General features: G+C 41.6%; 2 protein-coding genes across 2 annotated transcripts; both read left to right on the top strand.

The window, feature by feature from the left end:
- ptgdsa (prostaglandin D2 synthase a) lies at positions 1–6,911 on the top strand. Its single transcript, XM_015940575.3, has 7 exons — positions 1–199; positions 2,720–2,859; positions 3,350–3,426; positions 5,034–5,144; positions 6,029–6,130; positions 6,259–6,287; positions 6,382–6,911. The coding sequence occupies exons 1-6, from the start codon at positions 104–106 to the stop codon at positions 6,285–6,287; spliced, it is 555 nt and encodes a 184-aa protein (XP_015796061.1). The 5' UTR covers positions 1–103; the 3' UTR covers positions 6,382–6,911.
- A 6,336-nt stretch (positions 6,912–13,247) lies between these two features.
- On the top strand, positions 13,248–15,380 carry LOC107372358 (protein AMBP). The gene is made up of 7 exons (XM_015940562.3): positions 13,248–13,455; positions 13,810–13,955; positions 14,029–14,105; positions 14,187–14,306; positions 14,550–14,651; positions 14,740–14,829; positions 15,278–15,380. Exons 1-6 carry the CDS (start codon positions 13,354–13,356, stop codon positions 14,796–14,798), a joined length of 606 nt encoding a protein of 201 aa, XP_015796048.1. The 5' UTR covers positions 13,248–13,353; the 3' UTR covers positions 14,799–14,829; positions 15,278–15,380.
- Positions 15,381–17,755: the final 2,375 nt, after the last annotated feature.

Genomic DNA, 17,755 nt, shown 5'->3' with positions numbered 1-17,755 from the left:
AGCCCGAGCCATTCTGACTGCTGCTGCCTTTAGGCTCGGATCAAAAAGTCCATCTCATTCCAGCACATTCATCTCACCGCTTCAGTCTCATCTCTACACAGACATGAGGACCACGGTGATCTCCGTTGTCATGGCAATGATGTACGTGATGGTGGCGCCCGCAGCTGTGAAACCGCAAAAAGATTTTAATGTGCAGAAGGTAAACATGTTTATAAGGAGTTGGCTTTCTGTGTGATTTCCATTCCTCTCAATGAGAAATGTTGGTATTTACTAATTGTGTTCCTTTAGAACCAGAGGGATGTCTGACTTGGCAGCATATTGCACCTTTTCTCTCTTTTTAAAGGCTTTCATTTATTTCCTGATTTTTTAAACCTTCAAATTTTTGTTTAATTTACTTCCCTGCAGCAGACTTGCTTGTAATCATTTAATATGTTCTGGTCGGAGAGTGTTTTGGAGTTTCTGTTTGGACTTTGGCTGCTTTTTCACATACTTGGTCCTTTAATCTGATCATGAAAACTTTTTATTGTACAGTAATTTTTCAATGAGGAAAGTGGACACGTAGAGTTTTAGTAAGTTATTTAAAACTAGAAAAAAATCCATTAAAGACCTGAGATTTGTTATAAAATACATGGTTTGGGTTAAACTGTGTTGGACTTCTTATTTTCTGAAGATTTAACTAAATGTGTTCCAACTGCAGTGGATGGATCACACTCCTGAGCCTCCCTGGTATGGCCTATTCAGGTGTTCTGGAGAAGAGAGTCCGTCGGATAGTCGAACCAGATTCAGGAGAAGCAATGTGCTTTCCGCCCTGGCCGTGAAACATGGCTACAGCTCTATACCCTAAGGGGGTGTTTTGTGGATTTGGAGAAGGTGTTGGCCCTGTGGGTGGTACTTTGGGAGTATGGGGTAACAGGTCATCTGTTATGGGCTGTTAGGTCCCCGTTTGCCCGGTGTCAGAGCTTGGTCCGCATACCCGGCAGTAAGTCTGGCTTGGTAAGAGTTGGACTCCGCCACTGATTTTGTTCAGAAACCTTGAGGACAGGATTTCTAAGCGCTGCCAAGATATTGAGGGGATCCATTTTTGTGGCCTGAGGATCAGGTCTCTGCTTTTTGCAGATGATGTGGTCCTGTTGGCTTCACCAGAATATGATCTCCAGGTTTTGCTGGAGCGGTTCGCAGCCGAGTGTGAAGAAACTGGGATGAGAATTAGCTCCTCTAAATCTGAGACCATGGTCTCGAATCGGAAAAGGGTAGAATGCCTTCTCCAGATCAAGGATGAGATCCTGCCTCAAGTGCAGGAGTTCAAGTATCACGAGTGAGGGATAAAAGGAATGCGAGATCGATTGGCAGATCGGTGCTGCATCTGCAGTGATGTGGGCGTTTGACGTGTCTGGTCTGGTCTGACGTGGTGAAGAGAGCTGAGCCTAAAGGCAAAGCTCTTGATTTCTACCTTCAGCTGTTGTCATGAGCTTAGGGTAGTGACTTAAAGATACAAGCAACCGAAAAAAGTTTTCTCTGTAGGGTGTCTGGACTCTCCCTTAGAGATAGGTTGAGAAGCTCTCGATCATCCGGGAAGGGCTCGGAATAGATCCGCTGCTACTCCACAGGAGGAGCCAGTTGAGGTGGCTCGGGCATCTGGTTAGGACGCCTTCCTGGTGAGGTTTTCCGGGCACGTTCAACCAGGAGGAGAACTAAAGGAAGACCCAGGACACGCTGGAGGGGCTATGTCTCTCACCTGGCCAGGGAACACCTTGGGATTCCCCTGGAGAAGCTGACCCAAGTGGCTGGGGAGAGGGAAGTCTAGGCTTCCCTGCTTAGGCTACTGCCCCCAGGATCAACCCTGGACAAGCAGCCCAAAATGGAATGGATGGATCAAATTGGAGTTTGTGACTGATCCTGAGGATCTGGGTTGATAATGAAATAACCGCTTCAGCCCTGAATGATTCATAACAGGCTTGATATGAGCTCAACAAATAAACATGAAACCAAACTCATGCATGTTAAAAACTCAAAATCAGTGAAAAACAACAAAAGAAAAAAAATCAGCAGTAAGCCTAAAAAATGACTGAGATCATTTTAAAAAAGAAAATCTGGATCCTCAAAAATTTAGGGAATGTCTACAAAACCAAACTAAATAAATAAATATTATAAAACAAGATTGTTTTTTTATATTTTGTATCAGGTAGGATGGTGATGGCTTAGGTGAGGTCATGCTGAGGTTAGAGATGTTTACATCTTGCATATTTTTAGACATTTCCACATAAATCTGTCATTCTCCGTACATTCAGCTATGATCCAAACTCATTTCCTGCAGTTACTCGAGTCTCTCTCAGATCCATTCACATAATTCATATGAGACTGTGTGATGTGCACACATCTGAACACGAGTTTGAGCTGAGGCAGTAAAATGATTCACCACATTAACACATCAATGCCCACACTATAGGGAGATAGTTTACTGCATAACAGGAGAAAAATGTTTTACTGTGAAAGTTTAACAACATTAGATTTCCTCTGGAGAAAACACGATCATCACAAATGTTGACCAGATTGTGAAATGATCTGTAAACCAGGCTGTTGAGACATCAGAAAAGTTTCCAGAATAAAGAGAAGGGTTAGGGTTGAGAAGATGAGATTTCTTTATAATAAAAAAAGCATGAACTGTCAGCAGAAAAACCAGTTTAGTTTGTTTCCTTCCTTCAAATGTGTGAATGTTTAGTTTACAGGTAAATGGTACCGTGTGGGGCTGGCCTACGACTCTCCGGGTTTTGTCCCTCTCAGAACCATAATGAAGATCTCCGTGGGTGTCATCAGCGTTCTGCCCAACGGCAACGTCAACCTCACCTCTTGGGAAGCCGTGTGAGTGTAGAATACACGTGCACAGACACTGATGTGCATGTTTGAGAGAATTAATGGGGGATTAATCAGATGTTATTAGGGATGCACCTGTAGCTACAGTTACTCCGCTACACACTGATACCGATAAAGTTAACCATTACCAGGAACCGATACCAATGCAGTTGCTTGAAAGTAGGCTTCACTGTAACTTGTCACTTGTGTTCACCTAATATTTTAGTTTTGTGATCATTTCTATTCATATATTTTAATTTTGATCCATCTCACAGTCTTTTCCTGTTGAAAGCAGAGCAGAAAATAAAACCTGTATTCCATTTCATTGCATTGTTTTGTGTGGTAGAAGTATCGGTATCGGTAATCTGTATCGGCAAGTACTCAGATCCAATTATCGGTATCGTATCGGTTTGGAAAAAAAGTGGTATTGTTGCATCCCAAGATGTTACTGATCGGGATGAGAGGAAGGAGACAGATAAATGATTTCTTTGTGCTTCAGACCTGTGGGATGCTTGACTCAGTCCTACCTGTATGAAAGAACCAGCATTCCTGGGCAGTTCACCTACTTCAGCACACGTGAGCAAAACAAAACCCCTCCTAAACAATTATCAGTGTTTGCCTTCTTACTGTTCACATTTATGATCAAATAACCATAATCACCACGTGCCAGAAAGCCACAAAGATTTTTAAAACTATGTTTAAAAAACTGGCATTAAATGATTGTTTGGGTCTGTTTTGTCATTATAAATCTATTTGAAAGCTTTTTATGAATTAAAGAGCAAGTCACCCCCATCAGAGTCTTAAGCTGGGTGTACACTGTGCGACTTTTTCACTTTTTTGAGCCGATTTTCCACTCGTGCGAGAATCTACAAGATCGGGGCGAGTTTTGCGCTGAGTGTCGTGTAGTGTACAGGGGGTTACGAGAGGCGATTAACACCACGTGACCAGCTACCGATCAGCAATCGTGAGTTCGCATGGACTTCTGGAGTGTTTGATAATTTGCTCGTTCCTCGTGAGGTTTGAAGTGGCGCAGCGAACGGCTGCAACCCAAAAAGTACCAGAACCGCTCACGGCGCATGCGCAATCATGCATCACCGCTCACCCGCTACTTCCCTAATAGCACACGTTGTTTGATTTTATTTCTAAACGTTTTATTTTTACACACAGTGACAAGGATTGTCAATAAAGTGTGTTTGTCATGTTCCTGTCAAATTAAACTGATTACGAAACACAGATTTACTTTATTTTGTTTTCCTCATCCAACCCCCATAAATCCCTGTGGGTCCTCCTGCAGCACTCCCGAAGGACAACAGGCAAAACAACACAGAAAAGTCTGACATGTTGTGTAAAAACTGCTATTTTTATCATATTTTTAGGTCTGACGTGTTGCTACCAGACGTACAGTGTGAGCAGTCAGGTCGCATCCGAGAACTGGGTCGTACAGTGTGAGCACATGACTCGTGAGATCTGCCCGGCGAGGAAGTCGTACAGTTTGAGCTGAAGCTGAGTGCTACGAGTGAAAAAGTCGCACAGTGTCCACCCAGCTTTCCTCCACTCTCACTTCCTGTTTGGAAAAATGCAACAAATGCTGTTGCTTGACAGACTGAGAGGGTGGAGCCGCTAACAAATACACACACACACACACACACACACACACACACACACACACACACACACACACACACACACACACACACACACACACACAGACTTTGATTTGAACGGCATTGGGATATCATAGGGCAGCCAATAGTGATGGCAGATTTAAATTCAAATGTAGTGCAGAGTTTTACCTGAAGAGGGCGAAACACTGACAATTTCAGGTAAAAATTAAAATTTTACCTAAGATGCACTAAAGTCCCAAATTATTGACTACACGTGTTTATGGCATGATTAGACACTCATTTATATAGTTTATCAGCAAAATAAATGTTGATTTGGGGTGACTTGCTCTTTAAGTAGTTTGATTATGTTTGGTTTTAAATATATTTGTTATATTAAATTTTATATACTATTATATCCTTTTAATCCTCTTGCTGTTAAACAATACCTTTGACATTTTGTTTATTACAAGTAATTATACAGCATTACTGATATAATAAATCCAATTCTTCCATTTAAACTCTATATGCTTGTAGATTTTATTATGGGTTTGTGTTCTGTGTTGTGTTGTTTCACTCCAGGTCATAACCAAGAGAAGGACATCACTGTGGTGGAAACAAACTACACTGAATACGCTTTGGTTGTCAAACACAAAGAGTTTAACAGAGAATACACCCAGGTGGCACTTTATGGTGAGGCTCAAAACACGTGCAGACTTCTCACTTTGTTTAGAGAAGTCCTTCACCGAGAAACCATTTTTTATTTATTACTTTTGAAAATGATTGTTCAATCTGAGTTTTTAATGCAGGCTGAACATGAAAATACTTTCCTACACCGACCTCCAAGGATGGCTGTTGTTGGTTTAGCGTCCAGGAAACAGCTGAGAGCGTCTCGACTAGTAGAAGCTAATTGTTTGCATTAGCAACTCCACCACACAGTAGAACTCCTTTTGGCTTGTGTTATTTGTGAAGATAAAACATCAACATAGCAGAACAAAGGGAGTCCGCGGTAGAGTCGCATTGCTGTTAGCCAATTTGTAGCAAGATGTTAAAATGTCAGGAAATAAGACTCCAAATCCTGTCATCTGAAGCTACTTTCTCCTCTGGCAAATTCTCAGTGTTGAAACAGGCGCGCTGGAGCTTTTTTTCCCCCAGAGTATGACTTAAGAGGCATTCATACCTACTAGAGACCACTGCAAATGTATTGAAATATGAGTGAAGAACCTCTTTAACCTTTAAAGCCTGAAATGTGCAATAATAACAAATGTGCCTAGAGCTGATTTTAGAAAAAATATGTTACAATCCAATCAATGCATAATATTGATAGAAAAAATATAACAGCAATGAAGAAATGAAATTGGCCCTCACCATCTGTAGATCCTCTACTAGAGGGCAGTAGACACGTATAGATCTGGAAATGGCAGGTTTGTGATGAAGATACTGATTCTGACACTCCACAGAGGCTTTAAGGTCAGAAATGGTTTGATGTGAATTTAAGACAATCGTGTCAAGAAAGTTGAAGTTTCAGCTCCTCTGAAGGGTCGCTGTAGTTCACCTGTACTCTGATTGCATCTCAGGTCGCTCTTCCAGAGTCCGGGCTGAAGTCATCCAGAAGTTCAAAGCACTCGCACTATCTCAAGGCTTCCCCAGAGAGTCTATTCTAACTCCACCTCCAGCAGGTAAAATAGGACAGTTGTTCATACATATAAACACACACACACACACACACACACACACACACACACACACACACACACACACACAGATCAAGTATTCTTATTTGTACGTTGTCTTGTCTCTCCAACAGAGAACTGTCCACCAGGATCTGGACGTTAGGTAACTGTTCATTTCTGTAGAATGAGTTAGTGTTTGTGTTACTGACGACAACATAACAACTCTTCTAAATAAACACGTTATCATTACTCCTCAGGTTTCCTGATTTACTGTGGATGAAGGCGGCTTCAATCATTCAGCATCAATCTGAAGCGATAATTTCCATAACTTTGTGGGAAACAAATGTTCCTAACAGAATTCGTACTTTGGCATCAGTAATTTCTGTATTTTTTTTTTCATTCCTTCTATTCTTAAAGGTGCAGTGTGTATGAGTATAGTGAGAATTTTACAGTGAGAAAATCCCAAAAGAGTCTAATGTTTCAGTCATTTAGGAAGGAAGGTTCTACTGAAACATGTTTCATATCCAGCTAGCTGCTGGACTGTCAGTTTTTCTCCCTTCAAAACAAAGGAAGGAGGGACGTAACGACTGTTTACCATCAGTCAGCGTGGGGTTGCCGTGTCTCCTGCGAGCGAATACTGCAGCGCCGACAGTTGTAATTAGACGGCTGGCAAAAAGTTTCAGAGTTGTTTAAAGTGGTTCCAGTAAGCACATTTTACCACAGAATGTCATTTTTACTTTATTTCTACAAATTTCAATAAAAACAAAGATATTAAGCATTTTATAAATTTTGTGTGTATATATATATATACATTATCATGTTAATCTTTTCTGGTAACAAAAGGAAAGTGGAAAGGCAGATCAACCACATATGCTGTATCTTACTGAAACAGACACAAACTCAAAGCTGGAAAACGTAGAATACAAAAGCAAAAATCATTGCTTGTTGCTGGAAAATAAAAAAAATGTGCAGTTCAAAATTTAACTAAAACAATCTTTACAAGTTTCCTAAACTAACTTATCCATTTTCATCCGCTTATCCGGAGTCGGGTCGCGGGGGCAGTAGCCTAAGTCGAGAGGCCCAGACTTCCCTCTCCCCAGCCACTTGGGCCAACTCCTCCAGGGAAATCCCAAGGTGTTCCCTGGCCAGGTGAGAGACATAGTCCCTCCAACGTGTCTTGGGTCTACCTTTAGGCCTCCTCCCATTTGGACTTACCCGCAAAACCTCACCAGGGGAGGCATCCTGACCAGATTCCCGAGCCACCTCAACTGGCTCCTCTCTATGTGAAGGAGCAGCGGGTCTACTCCGAGCCCCTCCCAGATGACTGAGCTTCTCACCCTATCTCTAAGGGAGAGCCCAGCCACTCTCTGGAGAAAACTCATTTCGGCCGCTTGTATCCGCAATCTCGTTCTTTTGGTCACTACCCAAAGCTCATGACCATAGGTGAGGGTATGAATGAACAACTGGTAAATTGAGAGCTTTGCTTTCTGACTCAGCTCTCTCTTCACTGCGACAGACCGGTACAACGCCCGCATCACTGCAGATGCAGCACCAATCCGCCTATCGATCTCACGCTCCAGATTTCCCTCACTCATGAACAAGACCCCGAGATACTTCAACTCCTCCACTTGGGGGAGGACCTCATCCCTGACCTGGAGAAGGTATTCTACACTTTTCCAATCAAGACCATGGTCTCAGATTTAGAGGAGCTGATTCTCATCCCAGCTGCTTCACACTCAGCTGCGAACCGCTCCAGCGAAAGCTGAAGATCACGTTCTGATGAAGCCAACAGGACCACATCATCTGCAAAAAGCAGAGACCTGATCCTCAGGTCACCAAAACAGATACCCTCCACACCTTGGCTGCACATAGAAATCCTGTCCATAAAGGTGATGAACAGAATCGGTGACAAAGGGCAGCCTTGGCGGAGTACAACTCTCACTGTGAACGAGCCCGACTTACTACCGGCAATGCGGACCAAGCTCTGACACCGGTCATACAGAGACCTTACAGCCCATATCAGAGGGCCTGGTACCCCATACTCCCGGAGTACCCCCCACAGTGCCCCCCGAGGGACGCGGTCAAATGTCTTCTCCAAATCCACAAAACACATGCAGACTGGTTGGGCAGATTCCCATGCACCCTCCAGGATCCCCCTAAGGGTATAGAGCTGGTCCAGTGTTCCATGGCCAGGACAAAAACCACTTTTCTCCTCCTGAATCTGAGGTTCAACAATCAGACGGATCCTCCTCTCCAGAACCCCTGAATAGACCTTACCAGGAAGACTCAGGAGTGTGATCCCCCTGTAGATGGAACACACCCTGCGGTCCCCCTTTTTAAATAAGGGAACCACCACCCCAGTCTGCCAGTCAAGTGGGACTGTCCCCCGATATTGCAGAGCTACGTCAACCAACACAGCCCCACAACATCCAGAGCCTTAAGGAACTCTGAGCAGATCTCATCCACCCCTGGAGCCTTGCCACAGAGGAGATTTTTAACCACCTCAGTGACCTCAGCACCAGAGATTTGAGAGCCCAACTCAAAGTCCCCAGACTCTGCTTCTTCACTGGAAGATGTGTCGGTGGGATTGAGGAGGTCTTCGAAGTATTCTGCCCACCGATCCACAACATCCTGAGTAGAGGTCAGCAGCACACCGTCCCCCACTATAAATAGTGTTGGTAGCGGTGGACCAGAATCTCCTCGAAGCCATACGTCTTGCTCCATGGTCTCACCAAACTCCTCCCACGGCCGGGTTTTTGCCTCGGCGAAACTAAATTATTCAAAATAAAAATTACAAATTAAAATCAACTGTATCTAAATAATAAAAGCAGGTCTCAGTTAAATTTGATTAAAATGTACTGTTTTGTTGATTTTAAAGTGCACTGGTCTTTTTTGTTTGTGCTGTTTTATTCCTGGAAAGCACACTGAATTGACTATATGAAATGTGCTGTTTGAATAAAGAATAAAATATTATAGTGCAAGAAGCCAATGTTTTGTTGAGAGGAAGCAGGGAATCAGTAGATTGGGTTTTACTGACATCTGAAATTCTCACACTATTGCAGGGGTGGGCAATTATTTTTTCCATGAGGCCACATGAGAAACAGAAAATATTGTGGAGGGCCAGGCCAAAAGGCTGAAGTCAATTATGCATAATATTAATGGTATTTCTTTATAAAAAGCAGTAAATACCATTGTTTTTTCAAGCTGGTAAGAGTAGACTATATGTTATAAATGAGCAAAAAGGAAAACGTGATTTATTCAAATTTCCCAAGTCAATGGTAAACAAAGTGAGCGCATTTGATTTTTGTTTAACATTTGTGACTTATATTAGTTAACAGTTTTAGTCACATTCACTCCAAAACATACTTAGAGTTTCAAATATTGTTGGAAAGAGGTTGTTAGCATCCTACAGACACACAGTATTGTCTGTAAAATAAAATCACTGAACTGTGATCTTGAGAAAATGGTTAAAAAAAAGGTGTCCCAGTTCACTGCTAGTTGCCTACATTTGTGGTCCAAACACGTTATTTTGTGTTTTTAAGCGATTTTTTTCATATTCAGTGAGAGAAATCTAGTCTCTGCTGGGCTTTAACGAGTGCATCAAAGTCAGGTTGAATGTCTGAGGAGGAGATGCGAAGCACAGCTGACAAATGATCAGTGAGAGAGGATCTATACCTGGATTTTGTAAACTTCATAATTGAAAGTGTTTGTTCACAAATGTAGGTAGAGCCGAAGAGAACCAACATCTTCTGAGCATGTGTCACGTTTTGAAGGGATGTTAAAACCCAAAATGCAGAACCCAGGATGACACGAGGCAGGGATGAAGGTTAAGTAAAAATACTTAAAATAAATTTAAAGCTGGGAGCCAAAAACCAAACCAGATCAAGAACTGGAAATCCAAAAATGCAGGTTATACACAGAGACGTGACTGACAGAACTACAAACACACTGACAGCAACAATGGACCGACAAACACAGAGTGACAAGACAAGGCTTATAAACAGGAGGGAGGTAATCAGGGAAACAGGTGACAGGTGTGAGGAGTGTGAGCTGAGGAGACACTGGTGGAATCAATTAACAAAATGGGAAGGGAAGGAGCTTGACCAGAGGGCAGATAAACATTAACTTATAAACACAAAACTAAACCTAAAGACTGAGGGCCAAAAACAAACAACTAATAACTAGACGGATGAGGAGGACTAAATAAAGATTGATTAGGAATGGGGAATGATTAGAAGGACACCTGAGGGAAGTCTACAGAGGGCTGGAGATAATAATGGCACACAAGAGGATGACCTGGAGTGGGAACTGGAGGGGTTGGGAAACAAAGGGACACAGAACATGACAGCATGTCTCCTCAGGTTTGGAAAGTTCTCCTCCTTAAGAGAAGAGTAGAAATCCAGCAGAGATCCTGACTTAAAGTGCTCTGCCAGTACTGAATCAGACTGCAGGTCAATGAGTTGCAACTGCACATCACTGGGTGCATTATCCACACTGCAGGTACAGGGAGAGGAAATCATGTGCATTTCATCCTTGATTGTTCTGAGATCTTCAAAACGCCTTGAAAACTCATCATGTAATGCTCCTAACATGGATGAGTACCTGCTGAGGTGATCAGTTGATGGTGTGACTTGGTTCAGGGTTTGCATGTGAGTGAGAGTGTTGCTCTCCAGTTGACTTGAAAGAAACTGCAGCTTTTTCATGAAGGCCTTCACGAGGCTGTGCATTTCATGAACAAAAAGGCCCTTGCCTTGCAGTCTGGTGTTCAGTTCATTCATCAGTGCAGTCACATCAACAGCAAATGCAAAATCTGCCATCCAGTCCTCATCTGAGAGCTCTGGAATGTCTTTGCCTTTCCTCTCGCAAAACTCTCGAATCTCTGCTTTCAAGTCCCAAAACCTCTTCAGCACTTTCCCCAGGCTGAGCCATCTGACAGCTGTGTGGGGTCCTCCAAAAGAGCGACAAACTGTCTGTGATTCGTTGCCCGCTCCCTGATGAAGTTTATTATTTTAGTAACAACATCAGTAACATGGTTGATTTTTAGCACTGACTTGCACAACACATGTTGGTGTATAATACAATGCAAAAACACCAATTTTTGATCTGCATCGATTTCTGTCACTTTATCTTGCATGTGTTTCAAAAGTCCGACATTTTTCCCTGTAAGATTTGGACAACCGTCTGTTGTGACACCTGACAGTCTCTCCCATTTCAATCCCAGAGTGTCCATGCACGCATTTACCTCTGTAGAAAGATCACTCCCTGTCGTTGTCCCTTTCATCGACCTCCTCTGTGAGCTTGAAGTCCGTTATCTCCCGGACAAATACGAGCAGCTGGGCTGTGTCGCGGACATCACAGCTCTCGTCTAAGGCCAATGAGAAAAAGTCAAAACTTGCCACTTCACGTTGCAGCTGAAGCTCCAGGTTCCCCACAATGTCCTCGATCCTCCTGGTCACGGTTCGCCTGGACAGTGGGATTTGCTCAAATGCGCCTTTTTTTCAGGGCATATTAGTGCGGCAGAGTCCACCATGCACTCTTTGACAAACTCTCCCTCTGAAAACGGCTTGCTGTTTTTAGTTATTTTGTGGGATATCACAAAGCTGGTCCTGGTTGCTGCATCCCTGGATGTGTGAAGCTTAGTAAAAAAGCCTTGCTGCTTTTGCAACTTTGCTAGCAAAGCTTCGGATGTCCGTGCCCTCTCAGCATCAGACAAGTTCTTGTATTTTTTCAAGTGTTGCTTGTCGTAATGCCGACTCAAATTGTAGTCCTTAAACACGGCAATCTCCTCCCCGCAAACCAAACACACGGCTTTACCTCCGACTTCAGTAAAAAAAATACTTAGCAGTCCAATTTTTGTTGAAAATCCTGCATTCGGCATCTATCTTTCTTTTTTTTTGCATGAGCGGACATTTCTGGGGGCTACAATCACCATGTCAACCGCGGGCGCGGGCACCTGTTGCTATACGTATTGCGTCATTGTGTATGTAAAAAACAACTTCAAAATAAAAGCAATGCAGCCTTAGTCAATGCATGAGGTAAAATGAGAAAATACATTTATTTTGTAATTTCCAATTATTCTTACGCAGGCCGGTCAAAGTCAACCAAAGGCCGTAAAATGCCCAGGTTTGCACTATTGCAAACAATCATGAAAATGTGAAGAATCAATTATATGCCTTGTTTGTTTGTTTATATGTTAATATTTATTTTTGACTTAGCTCAGTGGCCTAGTGGTATGAGTGTCTGCCCGGGACTGGGAATCAAGGTTCAAATCTGGCCAGGTCATACCAAAGACCTTAAAAATGGGACCCAATGCCTCGCTGCTTGCCCCTCAGCTTTAAAAGGTTTGGAATGGGGGTTAAACCACCAGATAGTTCCCGAGCACAGCCACTGCTGCAGCTCACCCCTCCCGACATGTCAAATGCCGAGGACAAATTTCACCACACACCAGTGTGTGTGTGTTTGTGTGTGTGACAACTGACTGACTTTAATACTAAGGACATTTTTCGTTATTTCAGATTATCAGAAAAATTGATGTTGAAGACATTTTTTTTAATTCATGCTCAAATAGTTTTTCATAAACCACATGATAAATTACTTTTTTTGTTACATTTCTTCTTTAAACTTTTTTTCTTGTTACATTGTTTTACTAAAATCTAAAATAAAACTCAAGTCATTACCTGCCAACATGGCGGGTTGTTCTGATTTGTGTTCATGTACTTAAAAGAACCCTCAGACAGAACAGGCAGCTGTGTTTACAATCTAAAATGTGTTCTAAAAGCTATAAATAGCCCAACAAACAAGCTCCAACATGATAAGCGTCACACATATGAATTATTAACAAATAACTCCAAGCAGCTCAATACTCTGAGAAATACCTCTCACAAATGTACTCCAAAGCAGCTAAATGCAAGATTGTGTCTCCCTGAATGAAAACACTGCACCAAGCAGTGACGTTGCCTTTTCCCCACTCATCAGCTGTTAAAAACTAACGTGTATTGATTGGTTGTGTTTGCTGGTAGCTTCAAACTCCGAAGTCCAGGGATTCTTGATTGAATTAAGCAACAAGCATGTTTGTGTTTACGGAGAAACAGGACAGAAACTCCTCCTCAGAGTTTCTCTGTAGTGATGTAGGAGGGAATTCACAAACTGAACTGGGCTCAGTTCCACAGATATGTGGATGGTGGTAGAACTTCCATGCTCACAGAAACAGACCAAGTCTGACCTACAGGATGCATACAGCAGTGTGTTTGGTGCCTCTTCTGGTCCTGGGGGTGACCTGGAGCCTCCAAAACAATCAGATCCTCACACAGGAGTACTTTGATTTTGAGCAGGTGAGTAGTGTGTTAACTCCTCTGTTGTAAAGTCATATTTAACCCAAAAATGTTTAAAAATCTTGAAAAGGACATTTCAGTTCAAGGTTGGTAATTTCTGCTCTTTAACTCCAGGTTTTTCTTTAGACAAACCACTTCACATAAACATATTCATTTAGGGTTACACTATTGCTTTGCATCATATATATATATATATATATATGTGTGTGTGTGTGTGTGTGTGTGTGTGTGTGTGTGTGTGTATGTATACCGGTGGCTGGGTTTATTGTTGCATCAAATTGCTTTGAATCATTTGTGTCATTTCGTGGTCAACTTGCAGATGGTGCAAATTAAATGTCTGCGTTTTCCTCACAGTTTATTGGAAGATGGTATGAGATAGCTGTGATTTCCACCTGTCCTCACTTCATGCTGCGTAAAAAGGGAAACCCTGTCATGTTTGCATTGGAGCTGAAGAATGCAACTTCTGAGGGCATCTTTACAATGACAGCCTCCACTTTCAGGTCAGACTAGCAAGCATACAGTCAAACCCAAAATATAGTTGTTTCAAAACAGCTTTGATGTGTCTAATTTCAGGAATGGCTCATGTGAGGAGTCCACCACAAATTATAGTTTGACCGGCACCCCGGGGCGGTTCTTTCACCATGTTGCAAGTGTGTTGTACAGGATTCTTTCCTACGTTTGTTCCATATGAAAGTACTTCTGCAAAGTGAAACCAACATTTGTATCTGCAGGGTTCAATGCAGACGTGGATTCCTTTGTGGTTCACACCAACTATAACAAGTATGCTATGATTCTGCAGCTGAGCACAGAGAAACCATCGGGAAATAAAACCACCATTGTCAAGCTTTACAGTGAGTGATAACTCATTATACCTGTGGTGGATAGCTCTCTGAACAACCTCAGTTTGGAGAAATGGAGTTTAGTTCGGATCCATTACATGAACAGCTAGTCACGACCAGGTCATTTAATGAAATTCATACAATAAAAATCATTTATCAAGGAAATTTACTGGGTTTAACATGTAATTTAACAAATACTGTTTCACTTTTTTTTTTACTTGTTCCTAATTATCCCCCTACCCCTCTGCCCATCAGGCCGAACAGTGACTGTCACTCCTCTTGTTCTGGACCAATTTAAAACACTGGTCAGACAACATGGAATCAAGGAAGACGCCATAATCATCAATCAGCACAAAGGTTTTAGGCCTTTATTTGTGTTTTTGACACACCCCACATATATGGATGACAGACACTCCACATTTTCTGCATATTCTCATACTTACAGGTGAATGTGCTCCAGGTGGTCAGATGACTGAGGCGAATACTTCACCCACAGGGATCTGAACCACCGATCTACATTACTCAGTCACAACTGGTTTGTTTGTTTTACATTCATCTGTTTGTTGCTTATTGGTCAAAATAAATTATGCAGCTACTTCCATTTCCTGTAGAAGAAAATTACAGTGCTATCTGACCAGGTGAGAGGATGGATGATTTAGCTGCACATATGAACATGGATTTATCTCTTGTGTTTGGTAGTTAAAGTGCAAAACACTCCTGCAGTTATTATTTTACTATAGAAATGTCAATTAACTGATCTTTCTTCTACATTTGTCTTTTTTAAAGATTTGTTAAAGCGTTAACAGTGTGAAATATGCTTCAATGATTTAAAATGCTGTACGATTTGAGTTTTCAGGAAATGCAACTCACTTATTACATTTTGAAGTTCCTATTCATTTTTTATTTCGTACCTTTTACACTGTTTGTAAAAATGTGTGAGACAAAGGGTGATGTCACATGGATAAATCTGTTTGCTGTTTCAGGACGAGAGATCATGAAGACAGAAGAGGAGGAATGCAAAAGAGATGAAGTTTTAAATCTGAAACGTTTTCCTCAAATAAATAAACGGATTACTCTTTAATAGTATACATTTAGAATTATTTAAACTATTTCCATTTGAGTGAATAAAATGTAATTGTAAATCGCCCTTCGGGGTAAACGCTGCAAAGCGCTTCACAACAAAGCAAATGAGATGTAGAGGTCGTAATAAAGAGAAAAATAAATGCAGCTCACATGGTTGGAAGCAACAACTAGATGGTTGGGATAAAAGACCAGGACACACCTCAAGTCAAGATTCTTGTTAAATACAGCGCTAGAGACTAGAACGGAAACCCTTGTAAGCCTTACAGACATGAAGCAGTAACATTAGAAAGTGATCTTAACAAACATAAACTTAAGATTTAACTGCTGTCAAAACTACAGCCCTAAAACACACTTAAACCTCGGAACGTCCATCAATCCTCATAACTAGAAACTAAACAAGCTAAACAAAGATGAGACTGAAGTTATTGTCTTTGGCAACAAGAAGATTAGAATGAATGTTATTGCTCAGCTGGACTCCAGGGGAATAAAGACAAAAACCCAGGATAGAAATCTTGGTGTTATTATTGACTCCGACCTGAGCTTCCCTGGACATCTTAAGGCTATAACTGAATCAGTGTTTTTATCACCTAAATCAAATAGCAAGAGTCAGAGGTCTCAGGTCCAGACTAGACTTAGAGAAACTTATTCATGCTTTTATTTCTGGTCAGCTGGACTACTGCAATGGTCTCCTAACTGGTCTTGCCCAAAAAAAAGCAGTAAAGCAACTGCAGCTTGTTCAGAATGCTGCTTCTAGAGTCTTAACAAGAACTAAGAGAATAGAGCACATCACTCCTGTTCTTAGATCTCTACGCTGGTTACCAGTAAACTACTGAATATATTTCAAAGTGCTCCTACTAGTTTATAAATCACTCAGTGGCATGGGACCAAAATAAATGTCCAATCTCATTCCTGTATATACACTCAATAGGGCTCTGAGATGAAAACTAAAAACCCTAATGTACTCATCAGCATTTTAAAAGCATTGTTTCTTATGTTGTGTTATCTCCACTGCAATCTGTGCTGCAACGTTGTCTTCTCCTTTAGCTCTAAACTGTATTTCTATCTATGTGTATTTTAATTTGTGTTTTTGTGTTGTATTTATGTCATGTCCTGATAATTGTAAAGCACACTGAATTGACTCTGTATTTGAAATGTGCTCTAGAAATAAAGCTGCCTTGCCTAGAACCCCTCTTGCAGCCTTAATAACAGAGATTAATGTCATTAATTAATACTAATAAATAAAAGTGCTTTATTTACTTTTAGAAGTAGAAGATTTTATGTTAAAATCTCTGAACTGACAAAAAAGACAGTATAAATGAATGAAATTGGCCCTCATCACGTTTAGATCCTCCACCAGAGGGCAGTAGACATGTATAGGACTGGACACAAACTCAATCCCAGCTGGAGCCTTTCTGAGTGGAGTTAGCATGTTCCACCCTGCATGCATGGGATTTCTCCGGGTGCACCGGTTTCCTCCCACAGATCAAAATCTTACATATTTAGTTACCTGGTGACTAAATCATCTCTAGATGTGAGTTTGTGAATGGTTGTATGTGGCTCTGGACCAGCTACCTGTCCAGGCTCTAGCTCATTGACTGCTGGAGACAGACAGCAGCTCCCCATGACTCTACTGAGGAAAAGTGTGTAAGTGTCTTCTGTAAGTGACCAAAAATGATCTTTATGTCTATGTGAGTGGATACAGCCTGGCCACGAACCAAAGGAACTTAGAAGCTGAATCTACTGTTGTTTACTGTTGTCTTTCAAACTGTATTTACACACAATTTAGTCGGTGCTAGAACCAACCAGAGCAACCAGGGGTGCAACTATCTACTTTCTGAGAGGCAAGCAGAAACATTCCAGGACAATTTATGGAACAAAGTCCAACCAAGATGCTTTAATTTATTTGTTTTTCTTGTTTTTAATAAACTATATGCTTCAGGCCCAGGGATGGAGTCCTGGAGTTTCATGCCTCAGACACTTTAAATGGTAAATAGCTAGGTTCCTCTAGGGGTCTTGTTTTTGTTGAGGCATAGAAAGTTGGTCGAAAGGCAGAGTTTTTTTTTTTTTTTTGCAGAGGCAAATACATTCTTGTTTTTAATAAATGTCTTGAAGAGGTCCTTCACTGAGAAACTTTTTTTTTCTACTTATTCTTAAACATGATGTCACTTTTAGTTTAATATGGAGGCCGAACATGCAGGCTAAACCTGTCTTCTGCATTAGCTACTGGTAGAAAATAAGACGGTGAAACTTTAGGATTTGAAAAGCCTGACACACACCGTCACTTAACATTCATGGACTCACCCATCTTGGCTTGTGACAGGGAAGGCTGTTGTTGGTTTAGCCTCCAGGAAACAACTGAGAACATCTCGACAAGTAGG

The sequence above is a fragment of the Nothobranchius furzeri genome, chromosome 6 (assembly GCF_043380555.1).
Source record: "Nothobranchius furzeri strain GRZ-AD chromosome 6, NfurGRZ-RIMD1, whole genome shotgun sequence".
Taxonomy (NCBI): Eukaryota; Metazoa; Chordata; class Actinopteri; order Cyprinodontiformes; family Nothobranchiidae; genus Nothobranchius; species Nothobranchius furzeri.
This window is presented reverse-complemented; position numbering and strand designations above follow the sequence as displayed.

Excerpts from the sequence above, each read along its gene's own strand:
- ptgdsa (XM_015940575.3), top strand. The coding sequence starts at position 104 with ATGAGGACCACGGTGATCTCCGTTGTCATGGCAATGATGTACGTGATG. Across the intron at positions 200-2,719 it reads AAGATTTTAATGTGCAGAAG|TTTACAGGTAAATGGTACCG; the intron begins GTAAACATGTTT and ends GTGAATGTTTAG. Across the intron at positions 5,145-6,028 it reads CACCCAGGTGGCACTTTATG|GTCGCTCTTCCAGAGTCCGG; the intron begins GTGAGGCTCAAA and ends ATTGCATCTCAG.
- LOC107372358 (XM_015940562.3), top strand. The coding sequence starts at position 13,354 with ATGCATACAGCAGTGTGTTTGGTGCCTCTTCTGGTCCTGGGGGTGACC. Across the intron at positions 14,307-14,549 it reads CACCATTGTCAAGCTTTACA|GCCGAACAGTGACTGTCACT; the intron begins GTGAGTGATAAC and ends TCTGCCCATCAG. Across the intron at positions 14,652-14,739 it reads AATCATCAATCAGCACAAAG|GTGAATGTGCTCCAGGTGGT; the intron begins GTTTTAGGCCTT and ends TCATACTTACAG.